Source organism: Eschrichtius robustus, chromosome 13 (genome assembly GCF_028021215.1).
Source record: "Eschrichtius robustus isolate mEscRob2 chromosome 13, mEscRob2.pri, whole genome shotgun sequence".
Lineage (NCBI taxonomy): Eukaryota > Metazoa > Chordata > Mammalia > Artiodactyla > Eschrichtiidae > Eschrichtius > Eschrichtius robustus.
The window spans coordinates 23,406,156-23,419,125 of NC_090836.1; the positions used below are offsets into that span (position 1 = coordinate 23,406,156).

Consider the following 12,970-nt stretch of genomic DNA (forward strand, 5'->3'; position numbering starts at 1 on the left):
CCATCTTTTTCTGTCTTGGAGAGGGAAAAATTTCAAGGTGAAATCAGAAAGATTTCAGTGGGTTGAGTTATCCTCCTCAGAATTCCCACAGTACTTTGGTCACATTTCTGTTATAATCTTACATTGTATTGCAATTATTCGTTCACTCAACTGGCTCACCGCTAGACTGTGAGTTCTTCAAGAGTGGGAATGGTGTTTTACTCATTATCATCCCCAGCAGCTGGCATAGTTCCTTATATATTAAGGCACTCAAATATCTGTTGGTCAAATTAATGAAAAGCACTACGGGGGAGTTATCTTAGTTCTTCTTTTTTTTTTTTTTTTAAAGATTTTTTTGATGTGGACCATTTTTAAATTTATTTATTTATTTATTTATGGCTGTGTTGGGTCTTCGTTTCTGTGCGAGGGCTTTCTCTAGTTGTGGCAAGCGGGGGCCACTCTTCATCGCGGTGCGCGGGCCTCTCACTATCGCGGCCTCTCTTGTTGCGGAGCACAGGCTCCAGACGCGCAGGCTCAGTAGTTGTGGCTCACGGGCCCAGTTGCTCCGCGGCATGTGGGATCTTCCCAGACCAGGGCTCGAACCCGTGTCCCCTGCATTAGCAGGCAGACTCTCAACCACTGCGCCACCAGGGAAGCCCTATCTTAGTTCTTTGCCACAGGAATATTTTAATATATTATTTGTGCAAAGAAAAATTAAAATATTAGGAAATATTTAAAATAAAGTCGTATTCAGCCATAAAAAAGAAGAAATATTGCAATTTGCAGAAACATGGATAGACATAGAGATGATTATACTAAGTGAAGTAAGTCACTTCAGAGAAAGGCAAATATTGTGTGATATCACTTACATGTGGAATCTGAAAAAGTAATACAAATGAACTTATTTACAAAACAGAAACAGACTCACAGACGTAGAAAACAAACTTATGGTTACCAAAGGGGAAACGGGGGAGAGAGGGATAAATTAGGAATATGGGATTAACAGATATACACTACTATATATAAAATAAACAACAAGGATTTCCCATATAGCACAGGGAACTATATTCAATATCTTGTAATAACCTATAATGGAAGAGAATCTGAAAAAGAATATCTCTACATACATATATATAACTGAATTATTTTGCTGTACACATGAAACTAACAATATTATAAATCAACTATACTTCAATAAAAGAAAAAAAGTGGTATTGCTGTGGCTTTAGTGTGGAGGTTAAAGTGGGAAGGAACTGTATGTACTCAAAGGTTACAGGTCATGATTGAACCCTCAGTGACTTTCCACATATTTGACTCACATCACTCTGCATAAGCATCTTAAACCATCATGAGTTATGTTTGTAATGTAAGCATGAATATTTCTAACATTTTAGGATGCAGCTGGTTTATTACTTTTAAAGAGGGAAATAGGAAATATATTTGAATTGAAAGAAAGATATTGACCAAAGTTATATATTTTTTAAAGCCCTCTATTGAATCTTTCCTTCTGTTATTATTTAGGATCCTCTAGACAGTCTTGCATTAGTGTGCCTGGAATGTCTACGGGAACGGTACTTGGTGCTGGTAGTATCGGAACAGATATTGCAAGTGAACTTCTGGACTTACAAAGGTAATGTTTCATTGCTGCAAATACTTCCACAAGTAAAATTATCATCATATTTACAAAACCAATATTAAAAAATCAATAGGTTTCCTATATGCAAACAATAACCAGTTCAATAATATAATGGAAGAGAAGATCACCTTTACAGTAGCAACATAGTTTGGAAAGTCTTTTCTAAACATCACACAAAATCCAGAATTTATTAAGAAAAAAATGGATAAATTTAACTGTATAAAAACTCAAAACTTAAACATAACTATAACCATTATAATTAGCAAGGTTAAAAGACAAATTATACACAGAAAATGTACTTCATATGATAAAATGTACTGATTATCTTAATACATGAAGAGATTTGTAGTATAAAGTATAAAGTTATTGAATTTTATATTAAACTTTGTATAATTTTATATATATTAAACTTTTTGTGTAGAATAAAGAATAAAGTTATTAAAGGAGTTATTTAAATAACTCAATAACAAAAAATTTAGAGAGTGGACATAAATAGAAAATAAAAGTGCAAATGGCCAAGAAACTTTAAAAATTGCTCAACCCCACTCACAGTTAAAATTATATATATACAAAATTAAACAATAATGACATACCTTTTTTCATTTAGGAGATTGTCAAAGATTTGAAAGTTTGGTAGTACTAGCGAGAGTCTGAGGAAACAGTCCCTCTTAAACTGTCCATGGGAATATAAACTAGTGCAAGCTCTTTGAAGCACAATTTGACTACACCCATCAAAAATATAAGTGTATATGATCTTAGACTCAGCAACTCTACCCCAGGAACAAATATTCTTACACAACTGTGCAGAGACCCATGAAGAAGACTGTTTCTTGCTGCACTGTTTAAGTAGTGATTTAAATATTTAAATCTTTACCATAACCATAACTTATTATGGTATATCCATACAATGGCATACTCTGCAACAGTTAAATATTAGGTAGCTCTGTTTATGCTAATATGGCAAGAGCTTTATCTGGTTAATAGAAAAAAGCACAGGAATAGAACAAAAGAATAGCATGTATAATAACTCACTTGTATAAGAAAAAAGAAAGATATGTGTGGATGTATGTGAATATGTGTATATATAGGCCCATAATTGCTCATCTAAACCCTTTAGACCAGATAGGTTTTGAACTCAGAATTTTTCTGGATTTTAGAAAGGCAATGTTTTGGAATTCAGTTTTTTTTAAGAGATATGTGTAATACCCACAGAGAACAGTTATATCATGGACAGCACCCCATAATCAATTAAATCAGTATTTCTGCAGTGAGAAGTATTTACAGATTAAATGGTGAAATGTCTGGGAGGAGAGGGGAAGTATGAGTTCAGGTTAAGTACATTTAACAAGATTAGGAAAGAATAATTATTGAAGCTGTTTGGTGGGTATATGAGATTTCATTATATTGTCTATTTTTATATCTAAGTTTCCCATAATAAAAGCTTAAACTGTATTTCTGGAGTGAATTGTAAATACTTGTACTAAGTAGGACAAAGTTTGACCAAAACATTACCCTGAGTAGGGTTAGAATCCAACTTCCTTTGCATGTGGATATTCAGTTTTCTCAACAGCATTTACTGAAAAGACTGTCCCTTCCCCAACTGAATGGTGTTGGCACCCTTGTTGAAAATCATTTGACTGTATATGCCTGGAAGGGCTTCGTAAGGAAAGTGGAAATTGAGCCAAAGTTGCTAGCTGGGTGCAGCTGCAGGACGCAGTGGAGAGAGCATTTATATATGGAGGCACCTCAGCCAATGTATGGAGGTGAGCGGGAGAAAGCATGGTGGTTTCAGCAAACATCAAGGAGGTTCACTGAGAGAAGAGTCAGGTTGCTGAGCAACTGAGTTTTAACTTGGTTAAAAGGACTTTTAACTAAGGTGAAGTCAAGTAGTGGAGGGACTTAAATAGCAAGTTTCTGCCCAATGGACTAACACGAAGAAAGCCATATTTCAGAAGATTAATCTGGTAGTGACGTGCATGTGGGGGCAGATAGTTTTCATCTTTAAACAAAGGCTAATTGAGCAGATGGTGATTTTAAACCATGAACCACAGATGGGAAGCCAGCCAAGCTATATACATTACATTGTGAAAAATCTCTAATAAGACATGTCACTGATCTTTTCGTCTGTGTTTTCTACCTAATTCATTTCATTCTTCTGTTTTAATTTCTCCCTCTATACTTTCTTGTCATTTGCCTTCTTGGGAATACAAAAGGACATAAAGTTATGTTTATGCCATTATGTTTCACATAATTGAGCATTTAGTAATATATGACACTGTCAGTTTTACATATTAAGTCTTAAAGAGATTTATGATCAAAGCATATGATTTTGTTTTTGTCTTTATGTGTTTCATTGATTTTGGACCTGGGGATGACCTATTATAGTAAAAATATGACGCATTTTCCCCTTTAAAAAAAAGGTTGCAGGATGTTAGGAAATCTTTCTTTATTCTTAGTTCTGCTTTTCAGTATCCTGATAAGGAACTGAGTGCCTATTTTGAACCATGTTGTTATTCCATTACTTTGCCACGTGCTGTATTAAGACAGGTAACATGATTTACTTAAGAGCTTTCACCTCAGAGTTTGTTTCTATTTCCTATAGTGTTTTCAGCACTCCATAGTCAAAAATAAGTCTGGCACTGAACGAGTCAGTCTGATTATGAAAACTGTCGTGATATTCAGTCTTATGTTCCTCCCTGTATTTTTATCAGTAGATTATGTATTCAAAGGAGAAAATTTTCTAAAATATATATAAATAGACACATAAAATGTTTTATGTGTCACTTTTTGAAGGTTACAGTCTTCTTCATCCCTTGATGATTCAAGCCCAACAGATTTATTGAAAGATACTCACACTATAAACTGCAGGAATGTAAGTACCATTGTAAGTGATAATATTCGTGAAATAAATGAACAATAACATTGCTCCTTGTTGATTATTTCTTTTGAGAAAAGAGGCCATCCTGTAAAAAATGAACCCTTTCTACTTAGCTCAGAGTTTTTAAGAGGCAATGTAGAATAGTGGTTAAGAGTGAAGTCGCTTGGGACCATACTATCTGGGTCCAGGTTGTGATTCAGACACTTACTACTGGGTAACCTCCTGCATGTTATTTAAACTGTGCACCTCAACTTCCTCATTTGTAAAAAAGGGATTAATAATAGCACCAGTCTCTTGGAGTGGTGTGTGAATTAAATGATTTAATACACAAAGAAACAAAAACTTCACAGTGCCTGGGACACAACGTGTGCTCAGTAAATTGTAGCTATTATTGTTATTGTAATAGATTCGATTCCGCAGATTAAATATACTCCTTAGGGTCTGGAAAGATGTTTAAATAATATAAGCTACAAATTAAGTACTACCTACTATTTAATTCAATTGAACAAATACTAGCTATTTGCAGTGCATTGTTGCATATACAAAAATGACTGAACATAGTGCTGAAACTGTGGAAGACCCATATACAATTCTGATGTATCCCAGACAACAAGAGGCTCTAAAGTAGGTATATAAACTAAGTGGTATAAGAATATAGGAGGAAAGAGAAATTAAATCTGACCAGGGACAAAAGGGAACTTGAAAATATCTTTGTATATTAATATAGGCTTTTGATCTAGTATTTGCCAGTTTTACTCGTACATTTAGCAAATATTTATTGGGTACCCATTTTGTGCCAGACAATATGCCAGAAACAGGGATTTAAGTCCTTGTAACACACAAGAATCTCCAAGTAGTGTACGTTATGTAGGCATTCTATGGCAAAGTTCATCAACTAAGTAAGACAATATAGGTAAATGATTTCTTCTTTTGATGAGCTACATGAACATTAGATTGTTTGGCCTGTGACTATTTAACAGTATGATAACATTTTGGTAAAAGTCTCTGGTTTAATCCATTCCCTACTCCAAAGCAGTATTTCCCGTTGTAGTTTCATATGAGATACTGTTTTATCATCATTTTTAAAAAACTGAAATAGCTTTTCATTTTTAATCGAAAACTTTTCCTTGTGTATGTAATTCAGTTACGGTTATGAATAATGCGGGGGCTTTGAAGTCAGGTAGACTTGGGTTAGAATCATGGCTCCCACACTTTGGGCAAGATATTAGACTCTTTAGGCCTCAGATGCCTGACCTCGCGACATGTGTAACCTGAAACGAGATGATGCTTGTGGAGTACTTAGCACAGAATACGAAGTGTGAGCTGCCACGTTGTTGATGGCAGTGGTGGCATGGCCAGAATGCCCGCATCTGAAAACTGCTAAGAGGTCTTTATTTCATTCAAATAGGAAACTTTCTATTTATTATTCTCTCTTTACAGATGTCAGATAAGGAACTGACTACACTAAGTCCTTCTGAAATAGTGGAGCCACAGGCTACAAAGCAAAACCAAAGCGCTGCTACTCCCCAGAGTCACGAACCACTCCTTGGTAAGTTTTCTTTGGCAACTGCCTGCCATTTTGGTTTTCCAAAAACTCTTTCTTAATCACTCTATTTTCAGGCTTAGGAAATTGCTAGAGATGCAAACAACTTTAAGATTTTTCCCAAAACTACAATGAGGTATCACCTCACCCCAGTCAGAATGGTCATCATCAAAAAGTCTACAAATAATAAATGCAGGAGAGGGTGGGGAGAAAAGGGAACCCTCCTACACTGTTGGTGTGAATGTAAGTTGGTGCAGCCACTATGGCAAACAGTACGGAGGTTCCTTAACACACTAAAAATAGAGCTACCATATGATCCAGCAATCCCACTCCTGGACATATATTTGGAGAAGACTAATTCAGAAAGATACTTGCACCCCAATGTGCATAGCAGCACTATTTACAATAGCCAAGACATAGAAGCAACCTAAATGTCCACTGACAGATGAATGGATAAAGAAGATGTGGTTTATATACACAATGGAATATTACTCACCCATAAAAAAGAATGAAATAATGCCATTTGCAGCAACATGGATGGACCTAGAGATTATCATACTGAGTAAAGTAAGTCAGACAGAGAAAGGCAAATATCATATGACTTATATGTGGAATCAAAAAAAATGATACAAATGAACTTATTTACAAAACAGAGATAGATAGACTCACAGACATGGAAAACAAACGTATGGTTACCAAAGGGGAAAAGGCGGGGAGGGATAAATTAGGCGTTTGGGATTAGCAGATACAAACTACTATATATATAATAGATGAACAACAAGGTCCTACTGTATAGCACAGGGAACTATATTCAATATATTGTAATAAACTATAATGGAAAAGAATCTGAAAAAGAATACATATATATTTTATATATAATGATTCAGTTTTATACATATAAAACATATATGTATAAAACTGAATCACTTTGCTGTATACCAGAAACTAACACATTGTAACATATTTTTTATACTTCACTAAAAATAACTAAGAGTTTTTCATTCAAAATCATAAATACAGTAATCATGCTGTTAATTTTTAAGTGTACGCTACTTAATGGACCTGTCATTGAAAATTTGATTATCCACTGAATCAGTTATGGGTATTATTAAAACACACAATTTCAATAAAACTAAAGCTCTTGTATTTAGGGGAAAATGTCCATTCTCAAGAAAAAGAATTTTTAAAGATACCAATCATAAAATGTTTAAGATGTAATTATTCATTTTAACTATGTTTATGCAAAGTCCAAATGAAGAAAACTGAAATGACACAATTTTATACCCCCCCATAACTGACTCTGATCTCCTGAAAATGTATGTTAAAGAGAATCAAAGGACTTGAAGGAACCTGGACATCAGCTTCACACAGAGAGCCACATGTTAATCATCTCAAGTTCTATTGTACTTTGAAAGATACCTAGAAAACTTCGATTAATCTGCAGCTGTGTTTTAACCCTGAATTTCTAGAACCTCTTCCTTATCTCTGATTTAAATCTCATTTCCATGGTTCCTCCTTATTTCCTTTCTCAATCAAAAATCTGGGGACCCCCCCACTTTTATAAGAGTCTTTCAAATTTGGGGGAAGATGCTTTTGTCTCAGCCTTCTCATTTGGGGGTTAAACAAGCAGAGTATTTTCACAAGGCAGATTAAAGTTAAATTTCTTCTTCAAGGCTCTATATACACACATGAATAAACCCCAACCCCTAGCTTCCAACTGTCTGGGAGTCTGTACCTCTTAGCTTTTATTTTCTATTAGAAAGCTCGTAGACTAACTCACTGATGTGCATCAAATGAGTGAAGCTCAATTTATCTGACAGCGGATTGTTATAAAAATAGGCGACCCATTTAAAAATGTATCAGGCTTCTGCAATTTAAGAGGTATACTTTGCCTTCAATAATACATTGTATGGTATCCTAGCCTTCCTTTGCCATTTTTGATGATAACTCATTTTTTAACCTCCAAATGTACTTACATAAGCCTGTATTTTAATTCAATAGGAGAAGGTGCCCAGCTGGATTTTGATGCCCTCTGTGACAATGACGACACAGCCATGGCTGCCTTCATGAATTACTTAGAAGCAGAGGGGGGACTGGGCGACCCTGGGGACTTCAGTGACATCCACTGGACACTCTAGCATTTGATTTTTAACTCAACATGAGAAACGTTTTGAAGCATTCCGCTTACAAAAGACTATATATTCTTCTGTACTGTACTGATACTGTTTTTATCTTTTATTCCTATTCGTGGTTGACCAGTTTTTATAGATTTGCTCCTGACTTTCACAGGGGTATAGGGAAATGTGATGTTTCCCTTCAAATTCTCAAAATTTTCTATAGACCGCTTTAGTCATTGACATAGCTTAAAACCCACTAGTTGCTATATTTTTGCTAAAGTCTTTCTAACCAAGGATACCACATGTATCTTGTTTTGGTTTTGTTTTTATTTTTTGATGCAGTTGTTTTGAGTTTGGGGAACTCAATGTGTTGACATCTTCCTTGTATCTGAGCTTCATTTATAACTGATTTATAATAGAAGATTTGTGTAATCTGGAACATTTCCATTCCTTGTGTATTTCCTTAATTGAGGATAGGGCTTATCCACTTTAAGAAAATGATGAGTACTTGAACATTTAAAGGGACAGTGCAATTTGTAGTGGTAATCACAATGAATACTGTATTCAGTCTTTGTAGACTTGGGCAAGCACAGAGCCACGATAGTTATGCTCAGCTGAGCACTTTGAGATGGATTTTAAGTGAGATGATTTCTTATTTAAAACTCAGAAAAGAAAAAAAAAAAAAGCTGAGAGAGTTTCAGCTTTCCTTACAGAAAAGGAAAGATCTTGGGCCCTACAGCTTGGTGGTGGTTAACCTTTGCCTATAAGATTTAGTCTTAATATAACCACTCAAGATTCTTATTACAGATGATAGAACAGGGTTTTGATGCTGAAAAGGTTTTTAGCAACCTTTAGCATTAGTCTTAGAGGAAGAAACAGGCCCAGGCAGAGCCAACACCTTGTGTAGTGTCACAAAAGTTCATATGTCTTTTAATGTTTAATGTGTATAAACCAGTTTCTTTATGCACATTTGAGAAAGCAGTAGTCTCACTGGTTAACTGACCTAGGAACAGTTGTTGGCTTTTTAAATTATTAGGCAATTACAGTTACTATTGCCTGTAACCAAAGGTAATTATAAGTGTGTTTTTCAAACCATGAGGCAACGAGAAAGAATTTAAAAACCAATTTTCTAGCTATAATTAATTAAAAATCGAGAGCATTTTTTTAAACCAGTAATTAATTCAGAGGTAGCTCAAATTGAGGGCAAGAATTAAGGATATTTAAAATACTGTATGTAGGGACTTCCCTGGCAGTCCAGTGGTTAGGACTCCACGCTTCCACTGCAGGGGACATGGGTTTGATCCCTGGTCAGGGAACTAAGATCCTGCAAGCAGTGCAGCGCGGCCAAAAAAAAAAAAAACCCCAAAAAAACCAAAAATAAAATACTGTTTGTATAGCTATCATCTTTTTGAAGATCATACTTCCATAATACCTATGGTTTTAATAGCTCTTTCTAGTTTACTACGTGTGTTCCCATATATTCTCTTTTGTCTCCCACAAGGGAAAGTAATGATAGTCTGGGAAACTAATGGGGAGACTCTGAGGCTCAGATGTAGGGACCAAATCCAGTTTTCCTTTTCTATGTGGTGCTGTACATCTCCAGCAGATTTCCCTCAGAGCCCCACAAAAACAAAGCATTCTTTTGACCTCGCATATTTCCGTAAGCTGTAAGTAATAGATTAGAACTTTCAGACATGTTAATGGCAAACATAGCAACAGGCAACAACCAAAATCAAATGTTCTTTCACGTTTGATATTTGCAGTGGCTGTGTGGGCAAGGATGTATTGGCCTATTGTCTTGAGCCGATGCAATGTTCCAGCAATGTCAGAGGGTCAGCACCATTCCTGGTTCTGGCATTTGAGGACTTGGGAGACATCTAGGTTTAGAATAAGCCAAAAAAAACCCTCACAGGATGGGGGATATATTGGTTTGTAGTGGCCTAAGCATGACAGTTAAGTCTGAAGAAGCGTGAAGGATCACATCTGTTCTCTAAGTCAGAGAGGCCTGCCTATAAATGTGACACTTTAGGGATCTGGACCATTGCAGGTCGGGCTAGACCTGCAGAGTCAGCCTAAACTAGTGGTAGCAGGATAGGTCACTGTGGCTGCACGACCTCCAAGGCAGGTGGGGCAGAACTTCATGATGCAGGGATCTGAGAGGCAGACTTTCTAGAGGCTGGCCATTGCTGCTTGCACAGTAACAATTCGCTCTCTTTGCAAGAGGAGAGGTTATCCCATAGACTTACGGATGGAAAGGCCAATTGAAGGCTTTGATCCTTTAGTAGCCCACTCTGATATTTATCTTTTGCCCTGGACCCAGGATCCAGTCCATGCATTGTATGGTACTGTAGCTCTAAGTTCAGTGCTTTCTTCAAAATGCATTCTATTTATATTTGATTGCTACTGGGAACGACATATTTTTATGCTTTATACTATATTACTTTTTTCTCCTACCAATTAATTTCTTACGTTTTGGTGAAAAATATCTACAAGTTTAATGAAAACATCCTAAAAAGAATACTCTATTTTTTTTTAATTCTAAGAATTACCTACAATGATGTAGTGGAGTGGGAGGCATGCTGGAATCAGGAGAGCCCACTCAACCTCAATTTATCTGTGTGACCTCAAGCAAGTCATTTAAACTCTCTGTACCTCAGTTTCCTTATTTGTAAAAAGAGGTTTGATCTCTCCATTTACTTCCAGTTCTAATTCTGTGATTCTGACCCACAGGACTCGAGCATTAGCCCAATGCTAGACATATGCTGTCTAGTATGATAGCCACGGCCACATGTGGCTACTGAGTACTTGAAACATGGCTAATACATATTGAGATGTGCTATGAATGTAAAGTGCATACCAGATTTCAAAGGCTTAGTATGAAAAAAAGGGAATATAAAATATCACATTAACAGTTTTGTATTGATTACAGTTCAAATAATATTTTGGATATACCAAATTAAACATTAAAGTTAATTTTATTTTCTTACCGTCCTAATGTGGCTACTAGAACGTTTAAAATTACACATGTGGCACACATTATATTTCCATTCTATGGCCCTGCTCTAGAACATGTTATTAAGTGGATATTATTTAAGCAGACCAAAGGTTATAAGTATGGTATTTACCTCTAAATGCTATGGTTTAAAGGACATTTATTGATCCTCGATTCAGTGCAAATAACTGTGAACCTCTATCGATGTATCAAATTTAAAACTTTTTTGAAATGAGTAAACTTGAAAATGTTAGACATTTTATTAGCCTGAAATCAAACAAAACTTGAGGTATATGTTGACACCCTATGGTAGTCACTAAATTTGGAAATCCATTGATAAGCACAAAGACAAACAAGAAGATACAGAATAGACTTTTGGTAAATAAATGGAATTAAAGAAAAGTATCTAATTACAGTGTCATAATGGGAAAAGGCTATATTCATTGGTCGTCATAACCTTTGACAAATCTACATAGAGTCTAGGACACAGGTATATAAAATAGCAACTCTCTAGGTATCAGACCATGTTTAGTGGGTCCAGTTTCAGATCCTGCTGTAAAGAGGAATCCACCACTCAGGTAGGTCATTGTTGGGCTCTGGAATTAGAGATTCAGATTTGCCAAGCATAGTATTGTGGGCACAGCAGCCCTGATGTCTACAATGATCAGAAGCCATAAAGAAAACCTGCTGCGTGGCCACTAGGTGTCACTTTCCCATTCCTGTGGGGCTTTGCTTTCATTAGATTAATTTTTCCAAGTTCCATGGGGCCTAGGACAGGCATTTATGACTTTTGTGCCTAGAATAAGTCTGCCCCTGTTTTGTAAGAAATGCTTTTTAAGAGAAGTCTGGGAAGATCCCTTCCACATAAAATAAGAATTTTGGTTTAGAGACCTCTCCAGGTGTGGCTCCAGTAAAAGCTGACTTTAGAAAGAAAACCCATCCAACCTAGAATATGCTTTCTGAACTCATTTGGGAGTGTTTAGTGTGTGTGTCACTGCTTATAGTCTTGAGTTTAGGTTTGTCTTTTATACAATTTTTAAGCTCTTTTCCATTTCACTTGCTCTTGCCTGTATGTTGGTATTTTTAAAATTTTGTGGTAAATAATGAAGAGTGAAATTAAACTATATTTTATAATAATTACTAGTTTGGAGTTTTTATTTAACATTTTAAACTTCCTCCAAAAAGTGTGTCCTTAACTATCATCTAAAGTGGAAACACAGAATGGGTAGAAGATCCAGTGTTCTAAGACCACTGGGAAGAGAGGTATATATTACTTTATACATTTTGGGGTGTGTTCATCAGGGTGTGCTAATTGCTGTCACAACTCTGAAGTGTCAGTGGCTTAATCCATTAAAGGTTTCCTTCTGCTCATGTCACATCTGATGTCATTAGCACTGTCTGTCTCCCTGACTTGACTCCTCCCCCTTCCCTGCCTCTCCCTCTTTCCAACTCTCAGCTTTGCTTTCCTGTAAGCAGGTGTTATCCTCTAGTGGACCTTCTTCTCCATACTGATGCTCAGAAGCTCCAAGCACAAATTATCCTTATACCTGACAATTACAATGGAAACAGAGCTTCTCTGTTTCCTAGTAATTCACACAAAAATGTCCATTGATTAAGCCTCTGGTTCAACTTGGTTCACATGGACTTTTTTCTGTGGTCAACAGGCTGAAATATACAGATGGCCAGGCTTTGGTTCCATGACTAAATCTGGGTTTAAAGGCATCCTTGAAAGGGAAATCAGGTCAAAAATAGCAAACTGCCTGACAGCCTAGGGCCAGAGGAAGGAATGGGGATGTAGGCAGAAGAGACAATGGAAAGCTTGTAA

The 12,970-nt window shown here is 36.1% G+C and overlaps 1 protein-coding gene across 2 annotated transcripts in view; it reads left to right on the forward strand.

Annotated features, from left to right (window-relative positions):
* The window catches only part of BMAL2 (basic helix-loop-helix ARNT like 2), a 97,747-nt gene extending 85,498 nt beyond the window's left edge, over positions 1-12,249 (forward strand). For both annotated transcript variants that reach the window (XM_068560412.1, XM_068560413.1), the window contains 4 exons: positions 1,501-1,609; positions 4,409-4,487; positions 5,934-6,042; positions 8,038-12,249. In XM_068560412.1, coding sequence (XP_068416513.1) covers positions 1,501-1,609; positions 4,409-4,487; positions 5,934-6,042; positions 8,038-8,174 — 434 coding nt within the window. In that variant the 3' untranslated portion in view covers positions 8,175-12,249. The remainder of the gene's footprint in view (positions 1-1,500; positions 1,610-4,408; positions 4,488-5,933; positions 6,043-8,037) is intronic.
* Positions 12,250-12,970: the final 721 nt, after the last annotated feature.